This window comes from Filicampus tigris, chromosome 17 (assembly GCF_054856515.1).
Source record: "Filicampus tigris isolate MCC_2025a chromosome 17, RoL_Ftig_1.0, whole genome shotgun sequence".
Taxonomy (NCBI): Eukaryota; Metazoa; Chordata; class Actinopteri; order Syngnathiformes; family Syngnathidae; genus Filicampus; species Filicampus tigris.
Window position 1 is genome coordinate 16,709,108 of NC_141233.1, and position 22,488 is coordinate 16,731,595.

The 22,488-nt window shown below is 43.1% G+C and overlaps 3 protein-coding genes across 7 annotated transcripts in view; all 3 read right to left on the minus strand.

Moving 5' to 3' along the window:
• Window positions 1-12,701, minus strand: part of LOC147133767 (pterin-4-alpha-carbinolamine dehydratase 2) — a 66,102-nt gene extending 53,401 nt beyond the window's left edge. For 2 of the 3 annotated variants that reach the window (XR_015090361.1, XR_015090362.1), the window contains exons 1-4: window positions 12,479-12,701; window positions 11,754-11,885; window positions 5,398-5,478; window positions 4,713-4,790 (exon numbers count right to left, since the gene is read on the minus strand). Coding sequence is in view for 1 of the 3 variants with exons in the window: in XM_086057503.1 (XP_085913629.1) it covers window positions 4,695-4,790; window positions 5,398-5,478; window positions 11,754-11,885; window positions 12,479-12,589 (420 nt within the window). In the remaining 2 variants the exon portion in view is untranslated. Of the gene's footprint in view, window positions 1-4,338; window positions 4,791-5,397; window positions 5,479-11,753; window positions 11,886-12,478 lie in introns of those variants that run through there. The other variant, XM_086057503.1, reaches the window with a different exon arrangement.
• A 322-nt stretch (window positions 12,702-13,023) lies between these two features.
• Window positions 13,024-16,590, minus strand: txndc15 (thioredoxin domain containing 15). Its single transcript, XM_086057488.1, has 6 exons — window positions 16,362-16,590; window positions 15,401-15,693; window positions 15,200-15,337; window positions 14,226-14,389; window positions 13,832-13,962; window positions 13,024-13,738 (listed from the first exon to the last, which is right to left on the minus strand). The coding sequence occupies exons 1-6, from the start codon at window positions 16,447-16,449 to the stop codon at window positions 13,542-13,544; spliced, it is 1,011 nt and encodes a 336-aa protein (XP_085913614.1). The 5' UTR covers window positions 16,450-16,590; the 3' UTR covers window positions 13,024-13,541.
• A 571-nt stretch (window positions 16,591-17,161) lies between these two features.
• On the minus strand, window positions 17,162-22,383 carry c17h5orf24 (chromosome 17 C5orf24 homolog). Of its 3 annotated transcripts, none has more exons than XM_086057499.1 (2): window positions 21,833-22,383; window positions 17,162-20,715 (listed from the first exon to the last, which is right to left on the minus strand). In XM_086057499.1, exon 2 carries the CDS (start codon window positions 20,713-20,715, stop codon window positions 20,101-20,103), a length of 615 nt encoding a protein of 204 aa, XP_085913625.1. In that variant the 5' UTR covers window positions 21,833-22,383; the 3' UTR covers window positions 17,162-20,100. The 3 variants fall into 3 exon arrangements, with proteins under 3 accessions (XP_085913625.1, XP_085913623.1, XP_085913624.1); XM_086057497.1 differs by having other exon boundaries at window positions 17,162-20,718; XM_086057498.1 differs by lacking the exon at window positions 21,833-22,383 and adding an exon at window positions 21,020-21,821 and having other exon boundaries at window positions 17,162-20,718.
• Between the last annotated feature and the right edge of the window lie 105 nt (window positions 22,384-22,488).

The window sequence follows — 22,488 nt, forward strand, 5'->3', positions numbered from 1 at the left end:
GTGTGGGCGGGAGAAGATATATATATTTTTTATATATCTTTTACTCGTGGTGTATTTTTTCCACGTACAAAATTGACCTCACCATATAGACAACATTAGGTGGCACCTGACAACTTCAACTTTTAATGACATCAGTGCTATTTTTCGGAAACGTAATTACTAAATTTGACTTTAAACTTGTAAGCATTTTAACAGCAAAAAAAATAAGTGTTTCTTCCCAATATGAAACACATTTACATTCAGCCTCCTGCACGCATTGGCGCAGAGTTACACGTATGTAGGGAAATGTGCAATATTTTATTTTATTTTACTTTTTGGTCGGGAGTCAAACGTGATTACAAAAAAAAAAAAACACACAAAAAAAGCTGCGTGCTTCCCAACAAGTCCTAACAGCGAAAAAGCATCCGGTTTGCGTCACATTCTTTACCTGGGCGCGGTGATGGTGCACACGCCGGTGGGGGCGGGCGAGGGGAGGGGGAGGGGGGGCTGCATCATGGGAACCGGAGCACGACTCACTCGGAACCAACCAACTGGGACAGAAGCAAAGGGAGTTGCTTCCCATAGCATGGGACAACAAAACAAAAAAAAAAGTGAGGTCGTGAACGCACCACGAGGGGGACAACACACACACACACACACACACACACACACACACACACACACACACACACACACACACACACACACACACACACACACACACACACAGTGCCAGCGTCACTGACAACAATACAACTCATCAATTTAGCACAAACGAATCGAAGAAGCGCAAGAGGCGATAATAGAACACAACGGGGTTAAAAAAAAACCCCACACAATTTCCCCCACGATTATTCTAATTTTGTGAGTGACACAAAATCAACATTAGCTCGTTACCGACAAACAACCCAGAGTGCACCTGTTCGTGGCAAGCAAGGTGCTTCGTCAAACGACTACAACAACTCGCCGACTGTTCTGTTCTGCTGATGTCACAGTCGGAATACTGCAGCTGCACGCACGCACGCGCGCGCGCGAGAGAGAGAGAGAGCACTGGCTGCTTCTGCTGGGTCCAAACGTGTCATTTAGTGAGCCTCTAATCAAACGCTCCCAATGCAGGGGGTTGATGACGATTATTATGGTGATTATGTTTCTCGTCGGCACAGCCCAAAAGCAGCAGGCTTGCCCGCCGCGCGGTGTCCTTCCCGGGGCACAACTTTCAATATTTGCCAACCAAAGCCCGTTGGAAAATCTTCCAATTCAAAGCTCACTGTCAAAGTTTGGTTTTAAACTCCGAATGAGTTTTCCTGCACAACAGCGTGCTTGCAAACGTTTATCCGTATTGTGTGTAAGGCTACTTGGCACCAGAACCAAATGACCGCCGTCTGATCACACCGAACTCCATTGACAAATCTGCACATTTAAAAGGTGTCTTACTCAATTTTTGCCTTTAAATTTAATTTTAAAAAAAGATCAGCTGTAGGATACTTTGTATATACAGTAATTATTCTGGCATTCTAACATGACTTTATAGCTGTTCGCTGATTTAAAGTCGGCCTACACGTCACCTTGTGTCCGTTGCTTCTTTTAAATCTAAAAACAAGCAATGCCTCCAGATTGCCTTCGACGCACGGTAAAGTGCCGTCTTGAATTTGCCTCACAATATGACATTTTCTTGGAAGACTACTTTGCGCCAGTTTGCATTGTTGAGTGGCCTCGAACACACGTTAGCATGTTTGACAGAGCAACCTAGCATGGAGATGACGTGATGATATTGATACTTCTGATGCTCTCAGGTAAACCTGACAACTTGAAATGCGTTTTTTTAAGAAAAATATGGAGCCCACTGGAGCTAGGTGACAAAAAAAAATAGTCGCTGTCTGTTTAAAATGATAACTGCTAACGCCTAACCACCTGTTAGCACTGGTCAGTTAAAAAAAAAAAAAGTGGTAGCATCATGTTAATTGCAGGGAGTGCTTTTCAACCATGTTCAGCCAAATTGTTTAGCCGAGACCTCAAGTTTGCCTGCTTGACAACATTGCCGGCAGCAGAAATGTTGAAGAGACACTTTTGTGACACTACGGCAACTTGGAAATGGGTGAGGGTGAAAATGAGCTGGCTTACCTTTGCTTGTTTCTACTGGCAAAAGGTGCTGGAAGGCCTCGGAGGGCTTCTTGGAGCAAACAATGACAAAGGGGCGGGGCCCTTGCGTGGTGTCACATGACCTCATTGCTGAAAAGCTCCGTGGGGAGTCCCCGCAGCGCAATGTCGCTCTTGGCAAGGCGACAAAATATTTTTTGTCTTCTGTATTTTCAAATGTGAAGTGGTACCTTGATTTATGAGTGTAAGCTGGGCCTCAATTTGGTCGTAACTCAATTTACACATATATCCACTTTCTCTATTGTAAGGAGTTGAAGTACCACTAATGCATTGCATTAACAAATAGTTTTTAAATGTTCCAAAAGTACGTGATGGAACGTGCAAAACATCCGTATTCTGCCCTCCCTGAGCAGACTGAGTACAGTTTGGCAGATAGCGAACAGTCCCTCAAAAAGAGTCCAATGTCGCTGGTTTCAAGCCGTTTATTTCACTCCATTTGAAGTTAACTGTAAAACTAAACCCAAAACAAAGAGAATTACACATAGTGCACATTCAAACATAAATCACAGTACTTTGGTTTATTTACCCAACCTAGTTATCTCATGGCTAATGCACAATGAAAACGCCATTAACTTGCTAACGAAAATTAGCATGCTAAACGCATCACTTGAATCCGTCAAATGGGCACTTATCGACAAACGTTGCCGGAAGGCACACACAGAATCATCCAAACAATACTCACAGCCATATGCTCTTCCTACGCTGCCAAAAAACAAGTTGTAACTACGAAGACTTTTTTTTCTACTCCTCAAAGTAACAACATGTACTGTATCTTCTACTCCTCAGTGTAACTACATATACATCTGTACGGGGACCCACACTGCCCCCACGTGGCCAAATCGTGCACAGCTTGTATAGAAAGTATCGATACTTGGTATCGGCACAAAAAGTATTGTGATATATACACATACATGTGTGCATGTACACACACATTGATATATACATGTTTATACGCATATGTTTATACACGCAAACGTGTGTGTACACACACACACACACACACACACACACACATATACATATAAAATGAATTCATTTTCATTACGTTTCTTTAAATGTAAAAAAAAAATCTCATTCAATTGGATAAAATGCAAATTTTTGAAATGATTAAATGAATTATGATAAAATCAAATCAAGATCAAATCAAATATATTAAGAAACTATTGCATACATAGATACACAAACGTAAAAATTCGATAAAATAAAATTTTTGAAAAAGTGTGTGCCTTTCCCAGATTTGACTTTCTTCTCAGACATCAAAATCGATGTTGCAAAAAGCTGCTTTATGGGACTGAAGATTTATCATGAAATATCAATTTTCAAGTGGAATCGGACCCAAAAGTTGCCAGCTGCCGCCCACCCCGGCAAGAAAAGTCCATCTTAAGTCCAATCATCCAGTATGCTGTTGCGGAAATGTAACGCACACGCGGCCGGCCCACGGCAGCAAACCCATTTTGGGATTAAGACCAGCTGACTAGTCGGGCTGCAGGAACCCTGCGCAACTGTCTGCATGTGTGTGGCTGAGGAAAGCGGTCGACGCGCACGCAGCGTATCCGCAATTAGTCAACGCTGGTCGGCCACAGAGACCCTGGCGCCCCACTGAGTGCAGAAATAAACAAAAACACACTTCAATAAAGGCCATGTTAATATACAAATGACACAACATACAATTACATTCAAATTAATTGGTCCAAGAATAAAAATGGACTCCAAAGGCATTGGCTCAACAACCCAACGCCCCGCCGAGCAAAGAAGACTAAAAATACATTCGGTCAAAGAAGACATGACATGACAATAAAATACCAATGGATCAATAAATCAAAGAAGCCAACAGCACACTGAGCCCCACCTTTGTTTTTAGACGGATGACTTTTAGCACTTTTTATGCAGCTATGGTCGTTTTTAAATTTAGTGCTTGGGGCTAGTGGGCTACACATGCAGCAAGTGCTCTCGAAATAAAGTTGAGTTGCGTTTTCTGGAGGAGCCCAGTATTGTTGACGTGGCTTCATCTTCTTCTTCCTCCTCCTCTATTTTTATTGGCTGATCTTCTTGACTCAATCAGGGCCGAGAGACAATCAAGCGTAAATCTAATCACCCCCCCCCCCACTAAACCCGCAAACGAACCCCGAGAAATGCAGGCCGAGGATAAAGCTATGCGGTCGTCCACATGGTCGCTTGAATCGGGAAAAATAGTAGACGCAATCAACCTTTCACTTTTATTATCTGGTCAAATAATGCCAATTCTCATTGGCTATTAATATAAGAATACAAAAAATGGATATGGCTCTGCAGTCATCAGACATGACAACGCTTCAGTGTGACGTCATGCTGAAAAAGCCACAAGAATCTTTGCCCCAAAAAATTATTTAAAAAAATCACATTCACACAAAGTGCCAAAGTACAAAAACAGCCGCTAATGACTAGCAACCAGCACAAAGGAATGCTAACGCTGCTAACACGTCTTTGGGGGGAAACGACTGCCAACTAGCATGTCAACGCACACACAAATAAATAACGATGCTGTAACAATAATCATGTGATATATATATTTTTTTAAATTACATGGAAAGAGTGACCTTGTCAATAAACTTGGCCATCTTGATGTCTCGCTTGGACAGCCCGCCGCAGTCGTGCGTGCTCAACGTGATGTGCACCTGAGACACACACACGCACACATACACATTTCATTGCACAGCAACAGCATTTAAATTCAATGGGCATTTTATTTATCATTTGAAAAATGTATGTTAAATTTTCTATCAAAAGCTTCCTTACATCTTTTCATGTGTTTTCAGGATTTACTATTCTTGTTAACGTGCCTTTTCTAGATATGACTTTTGTTCCCGTTTCTGGTTGGCTAAGAATGAACTATGCATTTTTAAATAAAATAAATGCCACTCAATAAAAACAAATTCTAGAATAAATGCAGAAAATGTCACATCGTTCCATTGTTGTTCATTTGCTTCATCAATAAATGGCTTGGAAGGTTTGTAATGACCTAAAAAAGAAATTCTGGTAATTCAATTAAAATGACAAAAAAAAATTGAGAATAAAATAACCTTCAACGTCAGACAGTTCCTTGGAATTATTTTTGGTTTGTTTATTAAAAAAAAAAAAAAAAATCTGTTGGAAAATCAACAAAATTTAATTTTAATCTCAGTGTTTTATATTTTTGGAGTGTGACAACTGTGTGTGGCTCCTTCATATCACCATAACGACAAGTGCGTGCGTGCATGCGTGTGTGCGGTTGTTGGCGGTCACCTTGTTGTAAGTGTTGAACCACTCGGGGTGATGGTTCATCTTCTCGGCCTGCAGCGCCACACGCGACATGAAGCCGAACGCCTGAATCACATCACAAAACGAGAGCCGTCAAATGTTCAACAATCGAAACATTTTGGGGATCGGCTGCTGCAAATTCAAACATGAATTCAGACAAGAAATGATTATTTGCAATTTTTACAAACAGGTTTGTGAACTTAGATTGTCTTTTAAATATTTGCTTTATCCATTCTTTAAGGTGCAGCAATTATTGTCATTGTACTGTACTCATCGTGTTGGAAGTTTTTTTTTCTTGTGTAATTATAATAACACTGGAAAGATGCCCTTTAAAAAAAAAAAGTCTGCTCATCCAAAACATACATTTTAAAATTTCAATTTAACTTGGAACTTTGCAAACCATGAAATGTAAAATTTTTAAAAATTTAAGATATTTACAATGAAATAAGCGATTACATGAACAAAGTTAACAGAAAAAACGAGAGAGTAAAAAAAAAAAAAGAGTAAAAAACATGAAACCAGCATTTCCATATAACCTCTCACAAGTTGGCATGTACAAGCGTCTGACTGCAAACTTGAAAAATATGTCAATACTTAAAATGTATGTCAATATTTCAAATCAAATAGATTTTCGGGGCTAAAACTGCCTAAAGCCAAAGAAAGCTAACGGAAATGCAACTTTTCACAGGCTGACACATTTATAAAGGTAAATTGTAGATTAAAAAAAAAGAGATATACTTTTGAAGTTGGGGCAGCGCTTCCTGGAAACATGCCGCTTACTTCCTGTGAACAATCTCTTTGGGGAGACCAACACGGGCGCATCCGACGCATGCACACACGCTTCCTATTTGGCGTTTGGCATGTGGCGCTCTCCAATCAGGACGCATGCGGCCATTACGCTCCTTGTAATTATCTACAAAGTCCCCAGCGAAATCCCTCGTCATTGCCCACCGCGAGGAAAGCGCCGGCCGGGCCCATTTCGGAGCAATTTCCCACTGCAATCTCAATTAAGCCCCTAAACACTTCCTCCCTGCCTAATTAGATCAACTGAAAGGCCATTGTTTACACGGCCGCCCCGCGCCACCTGACATGACCAAACGGCTTTACTCGCACAGGAAATTGCGTTAGGCGGCTTCTTTGCTTTCCGGCTTCGCTCAAAAGTCCCCGCCCGAGTCCGAAGGCGACCCGAGCGTCCAATTGGTTATCAAGCCCCGCCGATCAATTGAAGTAATTGGCATATTCCTGCAACTTGACCCGGCTGCCACCAATTTGGCGTCCGAGGGGCTCTGCTTTGTGTCGGCGCGTTGTCAGCTGTTGTCCCGCTTAACTGGGACCAACGAGCCCATCGGATTGAGTGCTTCCTTTCCTGTTAAAAGGCGAAAAAAAAACACAACGGCCGATGGCTTGTTTGCTTCTCCTTAGCGGAATTGCTCATGTAGTTAGCATGAGCTAACCGATATCCTAGCATCACAGGCATGTCTTGGGACTTAGATCACTATTGCACTAAACATTTTAAAATTAAACTAATCATATATTATAGTACACAAGTTATACATAATGAACAGCATTAGCTAATCTTCATCCTAGCTACACGGCTATACTTTTAAACTTAGACCATTATTGTACTAAAATTTTGTTCCCAAATGAATTGTGAAATCTGTATCGTCATATTATAATACGTACATTAGTAGCAATGATACATTACAACCCCCATCACAAGTCAAAGTCATAAAGAAGTCGTTAGCTTCATAACGAGCAGATAGCTCGCTCGTCATCACAAAAACAATTTATCCATGGTATGGTTCAATGTTAGCCTGAGTGAAACTGCTAACAGTATACGCACTTTGTACTTACATTACAAACAGCGTTAGAATATTTTGATCTTGATATATGTTTTTTTTTTTCATGAAAATTGCTGCAATTATAATGCACTTTGGACAGAAGTCATTCACTTTAAAGCCAGCTGACTTGTCAACACAAAACAAACAATTCCACGGTATGACTCTTAGCTTTAGCAAATCCGCTAACGTAATTACCATTTCCCACTAACATTTTAAACAGCGTTAGCTCATTTTAGCTAAATGTGACCGATTGGAAACACTGTTGTAACATTTTTGGATGAGGTCATGAGCTTTTACAGGTGTAGCTAACATTGTGGTAGGTGAGCATCCAGCTCGGGTTGAGAGAAAAGTAGAATGGGAAACAAAAGAAGTGGGACGCAACATGAACCCTGAGAAGAAGTAGAAGATCTGGGTGACAAAAATGAAGGTGGGGTTGTCTAAGGTGGGTGGGGGTCCGCTAATCCCAAAGTACAAATGATTGGGACTTGAATGTCCAGAGAGGCCGCCAGACGTCGGCCTCCTCCCTCGGGGGCAGTAACGCGAGTGGCAGGACACAATGGCGGCCCAAGTGACGGTTGGGTGGGGTGGTGGCGGAGGGGGTCAGCCTGATAACGGCCCCCCACTTGGACACGGGACCATGTCAACAGGGGTCAAGGACTCAGCCAGTCAATGCTTTGTCTTCACAGCAATAGCGCGAGTCAATAATCATTGCCTCCATGGCGGCGAATAACAAAATACACTTGTTGTGACACGTATCGTTTTCATGATGGGATGATGAGGGAAGACGGAGAAGCCATGCTAATAGCTAAGCTAACCTAAGATTGACATGGCTAGCGCGTTTAAAGAGAAGTCAACCCGAACTTCTTTTTTTTTTCAGGCATATGTTCTATGCAAGCGGCTGACCTGTTTTGTGAAGCTCAGCCAGGAGGGGTGGTTATAAGTATATTAATACAGTTTTCATGGTTTGTAATAGCAGTAATGTTGTGCGTTTGTTTTCACAATAGAGTCCTGAGTTTTTATTTTGACTTTTGCACCATAAACATTCTTAAAATGATATTACAGCAGAGCTTAGCTGCTGTTTTTGTTTTTTAAAATCAATTTAGCTTTGCTTCTAGAAAAGAACATAGAGTTTGCTCCTATGCACAATTTGAATTTAAGAAGTAAAAACTGTTGATTCCATTAAATAAAACAAAACCTATTGTTTGTAATATTGTATAATAAAAACATTGCATCCCCGGGATTAACCTGCAAAAAAAAATTGCTCCTCAAATGAAGTCACTGCTTGGCAAAGTTTTTTTTTTTTTTTTCCATTGTCCTTGTGGCACACGTAGAGAGGCGACCATTCCCGCCATCGCCCAGTGGGAACTTGCCCTAATGACGTCACTTCAGCCAATCAGAAAGCTGAAGAAAGGTGCACAAAACACCGGTCGCCAGCCCCTCCCTGGCGGCGGAGCTGTCAAAGTCGGCTAATTTGACGTGACGCTCCGCAGGCCCCCACCTCCAATAATCAGAACCACACCAGTCGCCCCGTCAACCCCCTCCCTTCCCCATCGGCCATTTTGCAGCTATTACGGCGTGATTGTCACACAACACGGGATGAGACGCTCCGACCGCGGCCGCCGCCTGGAAGGAACACATGTCTGTTATTTACAGATCGGCTTTCCGCCGCCGCGCCGTCCAAAAGGGGGCTTAAGACGAGCGCCCGCTCCGCCTTGCCAGGACTAAGTGCATGCAGATTGCGCCTCGCCTCTCGCCGGGCCGTGCGTACAAATACGCACACACCGACATTCTTGTCGGGACGCCAATCACGCAACCGACGGTTAGCGCGTGGCCACGCCCCCCCCCCCCGCTTGGAACGACTTGAACAGCGGCGGCCAATGAGGCCGATGACGGGGGCCGCGCCTCCTGCGTCTCGTTTGCCCTCCCAGAAGCTTCCAGCTGGCGCAGCCGGCGTGACCTCAGCCAAGGCCCGACCGTTAACCAAAGTCTGGCTTCTCCATCTGCTTGTTAGCGCGCAGGCGACTTCCCGGTTCACGCAGGATGACGGACAGGTGGCGGTGGTGTTCGTCAGGACAAGTTTGGACGGAATTGCATGTCTGTTTCTTCTCTTTTTTTTTTTTTTTTTACACCAACATGGCCGACCGACCTCCTGTTCAATTTTGGCCATGGGTCCTTGAGACTTTCTTGGGCGTCCGCTCCTAATAGACATGTCCACCCAATATCGTGTCAGTTGGTCAAACTGGTATTGGGGGATACATTTTTCAAACTTTTCGGGGGGCAGAAAAAAGAAGAATTTAAGCGACTCCGAGAATATGGGACGGCTTTGTTGAGGAACATCAAACCGCGCCAGCATTTCTGGCTAGCATGTCATTAAAAAAAATAAAATAAAATGAAAGCACATTCTTCCATACATATAGCAGAGTAATCCCGACGAGTTTGCGTGCAGCGTCCGTTCCAAACAAAACGGTCGCGGCTAAATGCGAAGCAGATGGTCGCATCCGTAAACAACGTGAGCGCATAAACACACTTTTAAAAAGTAACCTGCCGCTATTCAAAAAGACGCCATGCCGCTCCCATGTTTCCACTCGGCGCGGACGCCGCCTCTCGGAAAGCATTAGCTCCTTGCGAGTCTGATGAGGAAAAGTGGGCTACTGGCGCAGCGGGCGCCCGACACTTTCCACTCGCTCAAATCAAAGGGAAATCAACGTGGGGACAAGCAAGCAAGCAAGCAAGAAAGCCCAGCTGGAAACGCTTCACTTCTATGTGGGCGGTGCAGCTCTATCGCCCCCTAAAGGCCACCAGGGGAAGTGGAACGAGGAAATATTTGGAAGCGTTTAAGAAACAAAACATTTCTGAGGTGATCCAGAATATAATCTGGCTACGGTGTAGTCACTTTTTTAAAAGAAAAATATTTTTATTGTTTGCTTTTACACACGGAAATATTGTATTTTCTTTTTTTGCATTTAATTACATACTTGGTGGCAGTCATTTATACCCCCACAATGCAATGTAATGATGACACAAAAAAAAAAAAAGAAAGAAAATACAAACACCTGACAACTATTTGGAAGGGTGCGGTGTATAAGAATTTGGGTGTAATTGATATTTTGAAAATAGCACACTTTTAAAGACAAAATTCATGCAAATGCTGGAGGGATATTTTGATGGGGACTTTTTTTTTATTATTTTAATTTTTCACATACAGTACAAAAAAAAAACAACAGGTGTTTTTCCTTACAGATCTAATACTGTCATCACATTTATTTTTTTTACCATTCATTAATATCAGCCTTCTGTGGTTCTCTATTTTTAATGGGATGGGGGAAACTGTGTCTGAATGTTCTAAACTCCTGTTTTCCAAGCCAATAATTCTGCCCGTGGGATTTAGTAGCTGAAGCTCAACTTGCCATGTTGTGCTTCTGTGCGTCGCAGCCTAATTGGAATTGTCATTTTCCTAAGAACTTCTTTGTTTTGTGGGCAAAATGAGGCCTCCGCATGGCTGATGAAAAATGAGTTTCACGATGAGTTTTGCCAACATTTGTCCAGACTGGGGCAACATCAGGCCTGCGAGGACGTTTTTTTTTTTTTTTTTTTTCCAAACGCTGGCCAGATGAAACTTTTTAACCAATTTGATTTGTTTGCGAAAGGAAGGGCCACCTGGCTCGTGTCAGCCTAACGCGGGGTGACACGCGGCGGTAAGGGGAGAGGAGGAGGCGGTCCGCAGAGGGAGGCCGGCCCCCCACTTCAAAAGCGGGGAAGTGTAAAAAGGGCAAAAACTGCACGCTTCCCAGGGGCTAAAACAAGCGGTGGGATTAGGGGAAGTCCGCTAAGTGGCCTTGAGCGCTCCCACCAAATTTTACACAACTTGGGTGTTTTTCTTTGGTTTTTTTAACAATAGCGCTAGTTTGTATTGAGTGCGGCTTAAAATGTCACCTATTACATTTTATTGTTTGTATTGCTACTTTTACGGAATATAATAACTGTTTTTACAGCAGTGATAAGGCCACATATTATACAGTATATGTGAAATGGTTCAAATAGTTCCATTCCTTTAACAAGAATGACACACAACAATCTTTTTGGATATTTGGATAGTCGCCCGAATGCTGTTTTTGCGCATTTTACTAAATAGGCAATAAAGTTTATAATATATGTATTTTTTAATCCAAACAGTTTCTATAAAATAACTTCTGATGGCTCCTCTAAGAATGCTCCACGGGTTTGCAATAGGGTTTAAGTCGGGGGATGATTGTGAAATCTGATTTGCTTTTTTTCAAATTAATTTTTTCAAATGTACCTTTTCTCAAAACATGACCCTTTCAAATTTGTTGGTAATCAATTACATGGAGTGTGTTAAAAGAGTGTCCCAAATTGCCCCCCAATAGAATAGCACATAAAATTTTAATAGCTAACTATGCATGCATTCGAATATGGCAGACACATATGTTAAGGTGCTAAAACTATGAACTGTAATTTTATATTTTCATTTTGCGAACTCACCTGGTTGAAGGTTTTAAAGTGAAGCTCTTTGTAAATGGCGTCGCGGTCCTCCACCTCCATCCAACCGGTGGCCCTCAACTCCATCACGTGCTGGTCCCGGTCAGCCGGAGAAAGCCAATGGGAGTCAGACGACTGCACCAAAAAAAAAAAAAAGCATTTTAACACATTTGTTTGTTTGCTTACATAAGTACAGGTAACATATTACAACTACCAATAGCATATTTCACAAAGAAACCTGTAGAAGAAAGATGCTTTGTGTGTGCGATGACCGCTGGAGCCACTAGATGGCAGTGCGACGCGATCAATCATGAAAACCAACGCGGCTAGCAGACTGAGACCAACGAACTAATGACCATTAACTGCAGTATTGGAAGACATACATTATCCTTACAGTATTATTATTAGTAATAATACTCTCAACTTAATTCACTCTGCTTTCTTATATTTTATGGCTCGGTTTCCCATTCGGCTTCGCAAAGTTGTGACAGAAAACAAAAAAGTTGAAATATGTCAGATACCTGACCTTTAGCCGATCTAAACAATACCTGTGAATAGTCTCAAATTGTGTTTAATCGCGGTACTTTACGACCGCAAACGTTTTCGTTATTTCCCCGCTTTTGACCTACGGGGACAGGCGGAAGTAATACGTCACAGCACGGCCACGCGGCTACAGACTTCTTCATAATTCAAAACAAACACGCGACGTGACCATGTTATGTACTCACCATTTTAGTCGAGTAGTTCCTGCAGATATGAGCCAGACTGAGGCCGCTGAGCCTCGGCACACCGCGGGGCCAAAGGCTGCTGGCTGCCGGGCTAAATATTAACCAGGACATGCTGTGGCGTTCCGTGGGTTGTTGTTGTCCTCCACTACCACTCGTGAAGTCCTTCTGCCCCCCTCGCAACAACGTCACACACTCTACTTCTGTCCTCACTCTGCACTGGAGCTGTTCACGTCACTGCCTGATTAAAATGACCAATTTCTCCCAAAAAGCGCTAATGCTCAAGTAGGTCGAAATCCAGCGTAGGGCTACTGCACCTTAGAACGTGTTTTGTTTTCTCCTCAATTGAGATAACTGTTGTTGTGATTTGGGCTAAACAAATAAAAGTTGATTGATTTGGCTCAGAAGACATCCATAACTGAACAGTATGGACATGCAGGTGACAATATTTTTTTTTGTTTTGGCTACATCCAGTGTTCTTTGGAATAATATATAATTATCATAACATATATATATAGTAAATAATAATAAACCAGAAGTACTGTAGGTTATTTGTTCTTTTTTTATTTCAACTGTGCAGCCCGCTGCAAAGTGGTTGGGGATGCCAAGTGGCACCGCGCTGCTTCTCACAGGTCAGTCTTGGTACTGCAAGCACCATTGTCGTTTGTGGGGCGCCTTGTGGGTCATGTGGAGCAGTAGTCCCCAAGATTTTGGCCAACGGGGACCATTTTATAGTCGTACGCATCTTTCGTGGACCGGCAACCATTCTTGGGCGACAGGACGTACATTTCTCCTCCTGTCGATCTATCTGTGTGCCCCGATGCCAAATGGGCTGCGGACAACTGCTCTGGAGTACCCCACAAACGCAGTGCATTTTTTTCCTCGTCAGTTGTGCAAAATTGGCACGTGTGTACGGGTCACCTGTTGCTTGAATCCTTTTAAAATTTTTTTTTTTTTTGACGCCCCCCCCCCCAGTCACACGAAGTCTCAGACACTTGTTAAGCGGCCTCAGCGCAGCGCCTTTAATAGAAATGTTTTCCACCGTCCTTTCAGTCCAGCGTTTGCGTCAGTCCTGATGTTCGTGCTCGTGTCCCGGGATGAGCCAGCGGATGCTGTCGGTGCGCAGGATCCCGTAGGCGGTGAAGCTGGCGATGAAGAGCACCGAGAAGACCAGCAGCCAGTCGACGCCGGCGACGGGCACGCCGGCCAGCGGGCCCAGGCGGTCGGCGGCCGTCACGTTCCTCTCGGGCCCCGCCTCCAACCCTTGGACACAAGTGCGCGTCGACGGCGTTATTCTTTGGGGGGGAGGGGGGGGGGGCACGGCTTGGCTTGTGGTTCGGTTTGCTATTTATTCACCCGTCTGGTTGGTGATGAAGGAGGCCAGCGTGTCCAGGGTTCTCTCGGATTGGTTGAAGCGCGCCATGGGTTTGGCCCCTTGGAAGAGGAGGATGTTGGGCACCGCCACCGTCCCGAAACGCGTCGACAGGCTGGAAAACACACCCACAGACTTTGGACCACGTCGTTGGCTTGTTCACCTGGCAACTTGCGGGAAACGGATGCCTTCGCCCAAGCCATTCAAAGGAATACATGGACACCTCCACTAGGTGGCAGTCACGCTTTCACGCACTCGCTCTCTCAGTAACTCAGCCATTTTGTGACGTGCACTGCCGCCATCTGGAGAATGCGAGCGGAACTGCACCGACACTGAGCCAACCGTGCGCCCTTGCGTTCCCGCGAGCGCGGCAATTACCTGCTGTGCTGCGAGGCGTCCAGGGCCAGGAAGCGCACGGCGGGAAAGACCCGAGGCAGGGCATTGAAGTGCGGCGCCAGGCCGGCCGAGAACTGGCACCAAGCCGTGAAGAAGAGCACCACGGAGCACTCGCTGCCGTTGACGTTCAGGAACTCCATCAGGTCCTGAAGGCAACACCGACGTCAATCTTTTGGACAATAACAGCTTGTACGCAGTTTTGGGGTTCATATCAAACAATATTAATCAAGTCATGTCAAGTCAAACTGGAATTCAAGGGGGACTTTTCGTGGAAAAGTATTGGAGCTGCTGTTTTGGTTAGTTTGGTTCAGCGGTTCATTATTTTTTTTTTAACGTCTACGAGGTCATGAGAGTTGGTAGCTTTTCTTAATATCGACCTACTCATCTGTCAATCTTTCAACATCTACACACCACTGTTCAAATCACAGCTGATTAAAATGTTGCTCGTTGTTTTCCCAAGTAAAAGCAGATGTATTTACGGTTGACAGGCTGAAAGAGAGATGATTTGGACACTGTGGGGTGGATGAAAAGGGTTCTAAACGATTAAAAAAAAAAAAAAAAGTTGATTCATTTGATTGTCGATTAGTTGTCACGGTTAGTTAATTTAGTCTGTTAATTTTGACACCTATACATGACTTTGAATGTGACTGACTGGTTATTTCAGCTACATCCCAATTTTGGGGGGTGTGCTCACTTGTGCAACCACATTATCTCTGGGGTTCATTTCTACTTCCCATCTCACAAAGATTCCCTTTTGTTCAATTGAATTGTACAGGTTAAAGGTAACAACTAAGGTGGAAAAGGTTTTGAAATGGTTCATCTGGGTCTCCCTTTTTAAAAAAAATAAAATAAAATAAAATCACCGAACCCTGGCATTAGAGAGTGTGTGCACTTTTTATAACTACTGTATCTCCCTCAGTGAAAAGGGTTCCCAGTGTGCAGTTAAGGCGCGTCACCTGCGAAGCGTTGAGGACATTAACGGCCAAGGTGTCCACGCCGCTGACGTTCCTCTGGTCGCAGTTGACCTTGAAGGTCTTGGCGGCCTCGGCGTTCTTCTCCTCGGCGGCGGGAGCGTGGACCATTTCCAACGTCACCTAAGCCACCGCAATCATCACAACACGTCCACACGTACGAGTAAGGACGTGCCGTCGTCTTACCTGCTGGGACGTCTCGGCGTCCTCGTCCTCGGAGCCCGCGGCGGGACACTCTGCGCCGTCGTCACAAGGTGGCGAGAAGCCCGACTGGAAATCTTTGACGTTCTTGGGGAAGAGGGACTCCATGTCGGATGGGTCGATGGCAGCCTCGCTGCCCATCACGGCGTCGGCCATCTCGGCCGTTTTGAAATGACGCGTGGGGAACCTCCGATCCTCGCCCTCCGCAAATTCGGGGACGCCCTCGGAGTGTGACGTCTCTGTCACTTCTTCTTCGGACAGCATTAACTCATCATGCTCTGGGAAACAAAAAAAAAAAAAATAAAGTTCAAAGGGTCATGTTAATTCGCCACAATGTCTTTTTGGGTCGACATCAATTATTCACAGATTTTCATGACTCACGGCAAGGCTCTGTCGCTGCCCCCTGCTACTCGAACACTGTGTTACGGAAAATGTACTTTTTGATTGCTTGTCCAGTAACCCTTCGCCTATTTGTGGTTCACTACATATTTACCAATTCAAGCTTTTTTCTGTCTCAACTACTAAACTAGTTCGTACGTTGTCTTCAATTGCATTTGCAACTGCAGTTCTAAAGTATTGGCTGCAAGTACAAATAATGGAGTTGTTAAAATAAATTCACATTGAAATTGAAATGAATGAATGGTTTTCCAACCTAATTGTAACTCTGTCAGATCTATTCATCTAAAAACGTGCTCTTTTAAATGAATGCCATCCTTTTTACAAATATACGGACACAACAATGCATTGTTGTGTATGTACATTTGTAAAGAAGACGGTATAAATTGTTACACGTAAAGACACATTACAACTCGCGTCGTGAAAACTAACTGATTACATTAAGAACTTGTGGAGAAATACTTATTTATAGAGAATCACAAGCGTTAAATTGGTATCCGAAGCGTCATGTTTTGCTAGCACGACGACAGCTAAGCTAGCCGTCACTTACCGTGAGAAGTCACCGGCCAGGAGCTCAACGCCCAAATGAACAATAAAACCCAAGGCAGTTTAAAACTTGTCAAAGCAATCCTCGACATGTTTCTTTAAGTTAAAAGAGTCAAAGTTGTGTGTCGATACTATTAAGACATGTTTGAGTGGGTAAGGTGGAAGGCTACTGTTTAACGAAGCGGAACCTTTGCAATCCTGAAGGCGGACGGACGGCTTCAAAGGTAACACCGTCTCCCAGCATCCGTTGGTTGCATAGTCAATAATAAATTCCTGATTGAAAATTTTAAAACATTTAACATTTTGGTTAACCGGCATGAAAATGATAAACTCAGTAATTTAAGGTGCTGTATAATTATACAAATGTTTTAACATATGACCCAAATTCAACACAAGTATGCAAGGTAAAGTCATCAAACTGTTGTAAAACAAAATTCGATTCTGACGTTATTAAAACGTTGAATGAAATAAAAAAAAATATATAGCTATTATTCTCAATTAATATGTGGAAGTAATAGAAATACATTATAAAACAACTGTAAAAAATTTATTTCTTGTGGACATTATCTAATATGCCCCAAAAATAAAGTAAAAGTATTATGCAAATTATATATACACAACATACGTTTTTGTTTCACCTAACCCATTTTCACTTAAGTTCATATTTCTTTTGAGATGTATTATTTATAATCCTTAATATCGAAATACAGTAATACTGAAATATGTGTTATTGTTAAATTTTTACGTAGGCAGCATAAGCAATAAAAATACATTGTTGCAAAAGGGAGGGGCCAAAAACCCAAACATGTCACTTTTGTCTTTATTACACAAGTCTTGGACATTCCACAACAACCATGCAGGAGTAAAATAAACAACTATATATACAAAGTTGTTTTGTTTCACAAGTGTCACCTTGCAGAAATGATTTACAAGTCTTGATGTTATACTGATGACGGCAGCGAGAGAAAATGACTTCAAACCAAGCACAGTCCATCCATGTCAACGTTTCTGTGCAAAATCCCAATGACCCTAATGACCAAAATGGGTTGACCTTTCATCTTGAGTGCGTTAGAAAGTGCCCACAGAAAGCCAACAGTCACTTCCTTGCACCTTTCATCTCACCCGGAGTCTGAACGACATTACAAAATGTGCATCTGGATGACTTTTGAATGCATGAAAAGGACGTTTGAGCTACCGTCCTTTTGCACACAGAGCATCTAAACCTGTGATGGGTGGACAACCTTTCAATGTGAAGTCCTCCGAGAGCCACATTAAATACAAGAAAATAGAAATGTTTATTATGACAGTATACACTGGTGCATCTGAATAAATGAAAAAAATCATGTGAGATACTTACCAGATATTACAAATAAAACCATTGAAATTATTTTTGAATCAGGTAGAAATGGTCGTTTTGAAAAGCATTTTCTTAAAATCGACAAGCTTTTTTTCCCTAGCATTCTCGAATTTATTGAGCTATTTGTGGGTTCAACCTGACACTTGATAAGCGCTCGTGTTCAGATAGCGTACAGTAATCTGCGTCTTCCAAAATATGTTAAAAAAAAACAAAAAACAAAACTAATCTAACGTGAGGAACATTTACAGCGTTTTACAGCCACCTCATTAGGTACCTCATAAAACGTCAGGTGAACGTAACAATCATACGTAGCTTTAAGTGCTCTTTGTGTTGCTGTTGTCACCCCAATAACGCTCGTGCTGAAATGAACGACATTGTTCATATTCTTTGGTCCAGGCGAGCCACACACGCTATATACACATTTATTAAAACACTAGCGTAATAGATTACTGCTAAGAACATTGTCTCGTATGAAAGTACAGTACAAGACGTGACCAGATTATTGCACCAAACGGAACATTTTTGGACTTCTCATCAACACAAAAGGGGCCAAACGGATGAGTTTATAACAAAAAAAAACCCAAAACGATATACTGTAAATATTAATGATGATGTAATTGATAAAATTACATTTAGTATGTTTCGGAGGAGTTAAAAGTCCTCTGTAAATTTGTAAATTGGCTGATTGGAAGACGAGATGGTAAAAACTTAATTAGCAAATAGTCGATTCATCAGTTCAAGCCCTTATGCTAGGCTATGTGTGGAGCCTGAAAAGACATTTGGTAACATTCTGGTTTGAGCGTGTGGAGCGACAGCGCTCCCTGTCTGCAAACAGATGGCTAGGGTGGGAACAAAAAATGAAAATCATACAATAAGAAAAACATACAATAAATAAAAAATATAAATAAGACAGTGATAATGTACATTACTTTTATGAATACATAATTCCCTAAAATTATTGCGGGAGAGGGCTGGCGGGGGGAAACTTTTTATAATGAAATAATTATAAAAGCACAATTGCGGATGAAGGAGCAGGAAAAAAGTCAGTGGCCCAAAGATGATGTGAAATAATTCAGTGAAGAAAATGTCGGCTCTGGTTGCACAAAATTTGACAAGCCATCTTTTCTTCCATAAACGTGAAAAAAAATCTGTATTTTGTGTGCATGTGTGTCACTTCCCAGATGCATTTGTTTCTGTAATGTGAAAAGGTGGGATTTGACAAAAAAAAAAAAAAGATATCCGAATGGGGCATCATCGTAGCTTTCGGGAGGGCAAAGGCCTGTCAAAAGGAAGCTCCTCCCCTCACTTCAACTACAGTAATGCCCAATCCGTCACGGGTTGCAGGTTGACATTCCCAATCTTTCACAGATTTCTTTGCTACAGTTTATAAATCGATTTTGTTCTGTCTCACGATTATTTGGGGGTGTAATTCCACCGTCGACCACTAGAGCAGCACACTATTTTGTTTGAAACTAGATTTGAAAGAAGAATGAAAATAGGAAGGTTTTCAGCTCAGCCTAGTTTTGACAGAATATCGTTGAATGTGAAATCGTCTTTCATCCTGCTTTTTATGCCGGATGTTCATTTTCTACAGTACATGTTTGGCCGTGATTCTTGATGTATATTGTCAGATAAGTTAGGTTTATTGTTCAGTTTAACACAGAACTTGTGTACTGTAAACAGGAAGGGATCGGCACACTGTTTGTCTCCCAATCGATCTCTCAAAATATTATACATGTTCTTATGTGCTTGACTTTTTTAAAAGTGTGTTTCAATAGCAAACAAAAAAATAAATGCCATAAATATTGTAAAAACATGCCTAGGGAGTATTTAAATAGAGCATTGCTGTATTATGGATTTGTTTTGTTGCGGCTGTGGTTTGAACCGTAACCTCCGCCAAGGAGGGAGGATTATTGTAGTTTGCACCAAGGCAATACTTTTATATTAGACATGGCTTTGGCCTGATCACAAAAACACCAAATTGGGTTTTCTGCAAATAACGGTGGGGGAAAAAAAGTGGACACAAATATATGCAAGGGATCTCTGTATTGTTATTAGACTCACACACACTCATACTGGACCAGTTTAAATAAAAAATAAAAAAAGTGCTACACATAGCCACGCCCGTCCGTCATATCATGCAAACTTGGTCCATGTACAGACTGAGGGGTTCCCTTTTTTTCAACATTGCCGTTCGAGAGTCCTAAACCGTTGAACGCAACATTCGTGGTGCCTTCACAGGACGTGCGGTTGCACAAATGTCTGTTTCCTCAATTCTCCGCCAGAGTGTGTAGGAATATCGTTTGTGAGATTATAAAAAAGAGACGCTGAGGAAAGTGACTTAAGAAAAAAAAAAAAAATCCATGATTTTAAAAGTGCGGTTACCTCACTCCGTGGGGGTCTTGTCCTTGCAGGAGGCTTCACAGATGATTTCCTTGTGCGCCAGCGGGTACGGGAAGGCGGCCCCGCTGCACGCCCCGCCGAACGGCAGTTTGTTGAGGCGAGAGAGGCCCTTGATGCTACCGGGGGGCCGCCCGGGGCTCACCTTGTAGCCCGCCGCCCTCGTGGTCCCCAGCGGCCTCCCGGGGCTGGTTTTGAACCCGGCTGCGCGGGTGGTGCCTAAGGGGCGTCCCGTGCTGGTCCGGTAGCCGGCCAGCTTGGTGGTGCCCAGCGGGCGCCCGCGCCGCCCCGTCTTCCCAGCGCCTTTGCTCTTCTTCTTAGCGTTGTCCGCCGCTGCTGGGTCGCCGCTTTTGCCGGCGGGTAGCTTGGCGGGCCCCAGGACTTCCTGTCGGGGGCACGGCATGGGCTTGAGCCCGGGGCCGGACGGCGCCATGGAGGCAAGCGTCATTTGGACGGACGAAGGCGGAGGAGGAGGCGGGTAGAACTTGTTGGCTTGCGCGGGGCACAGGTCAAAGTGCGCGGCGGGGTGGTGGGCGTCCTCGGCCAGGCACGATGGCCGGGCGCTCATGCAGAAGTCGCCGCTCGTCACCTGGCGCATCATCTTCTGTGTGGGGTCAGGATAGCTGGTTAGATGGGCCCGATTCATTGAAAACGTTTTTCTATCGAGAATTTAGTCCATCGTGAGGAACGTTTGTATGAATAATTCATGTCGTTTTGAAGCAATGGGGAGCTCACGACAACAGAGGGCAACATCCAGCTTTCTGCCTAAATGGGTTGCGGTAGAAGGCAAAATTTAAGGGAAACAAAAAATATGTTTTTTTTGGGGGGGGGGGGATATTTTCTAAATAGTTAAAAAAAAAACATACATTGTTGTTGATAGTATAGAAAAAGTGGCACATACTCACCAACGTCCCCTGGGATGAATGGACTCTAATGACTTCAATGCACTGCTTCGTAGATTAAGATACATTCTCTGCAATTTGCACTGTACATACTTGTATAGCTAACATACAAAATTACTAATACTCATGGCCTGTAGAGAGACACTCATGTTAACATATTCATGGACCACCTCATGCCTACACAGTATATTGTGTATGTTATTTGGATTAAATGTGTGGAATAGGAGATGCTATATAAATATGTCAGCACGAGCGTCTATTTCTCCAGGCTTGTACTGGCTATGAACCGACCATTTGTGAACATTTTCTTTGGTGGTAGGCTGTGAAATTTTTCGAATGGAAAATATTTGCCTTGGCTCAGTCAACATTTTTGAAAATCATGTTATCAACATTAGGACGGCAGAAAGGAAAATCCATCTATTTTTTCCATTACGTTTTGTGCGAGCACTTTCGACATTAAACAGCATATAGGGACATACTGGGCTTCGTGATCATTTTAGCAGCAAAATAAACAAGCAGAGAGAGCGGTGGGTAAATCGGGAGGTGTGTGCAACTCACTGTTACTACTTATTTGTAGTGTGTGGGTGACACTCATTCACAATTTTTAAAAAAAAATAAACCCACACCGTGTACACCGCTCACTCTCTTATGGTTCTACCATCTTTTTGTGAGTGACGAAACGGGGAATAGAGCGAATGTTTTTTCTTTTTTTTTACAAGCGTTAGCATCGATGCTAATATTTAAAAGCAGAGATATAAATAATAAAACAAACCCCGCGTTAACAATTAGCACTTCTTTAAAGGATGACATTGTTACCTTGGCTTAATGGTCGTCTGGCGTCGGTGCAGAAGGAGTTAATGGATAATAATAATAATTAAGAAAAATATTTTTCATCCCTTAGAGCGCAAACGGGTTCATTTTTGCCCCTTCAGACACCGCTTTCTTCTTGCCTCTCGGGGTGGGGGGCCCGTCACCGCATCGCGCGGCCTTGTTTTCCAACGCCAACACGTGAAGTACGGCTTCAAAAAATAAGCGCTTTTATTTTCTATTTTGTATCTTCTGGCTCCGCGGCTTTAGACGAGAAACGCAGCCATTTCCCATTAAAAATTAATAAGCGGCTAGCGTGATGTCAAGTGCGCGTGCGCACAACGGAGACCCTCGGAAGGAGTCTTTCCTGCTTCCCCGCCCCCTCCTCCTCCTTTCCCAGTCGATGTCGTTTCATTTGATCAAGAATGGCACATTTTACGCCAAATATTAACATTTATGAACACCACTTGCTCCAAAACAAACAATTTTGTTCACCTGTTATCCTGTGCTGGTCTATTTCAAACGCAAATTGAGTTTTGAACGCCTATATTAACCACAGTATACCCCAACACTGATGAATAATATACAAAGTAGACTATTAAATAATGTAAAATGCAGTCTGCATTGCAGCCACATATATTAATACAAATGAAATGGAAAAAAAA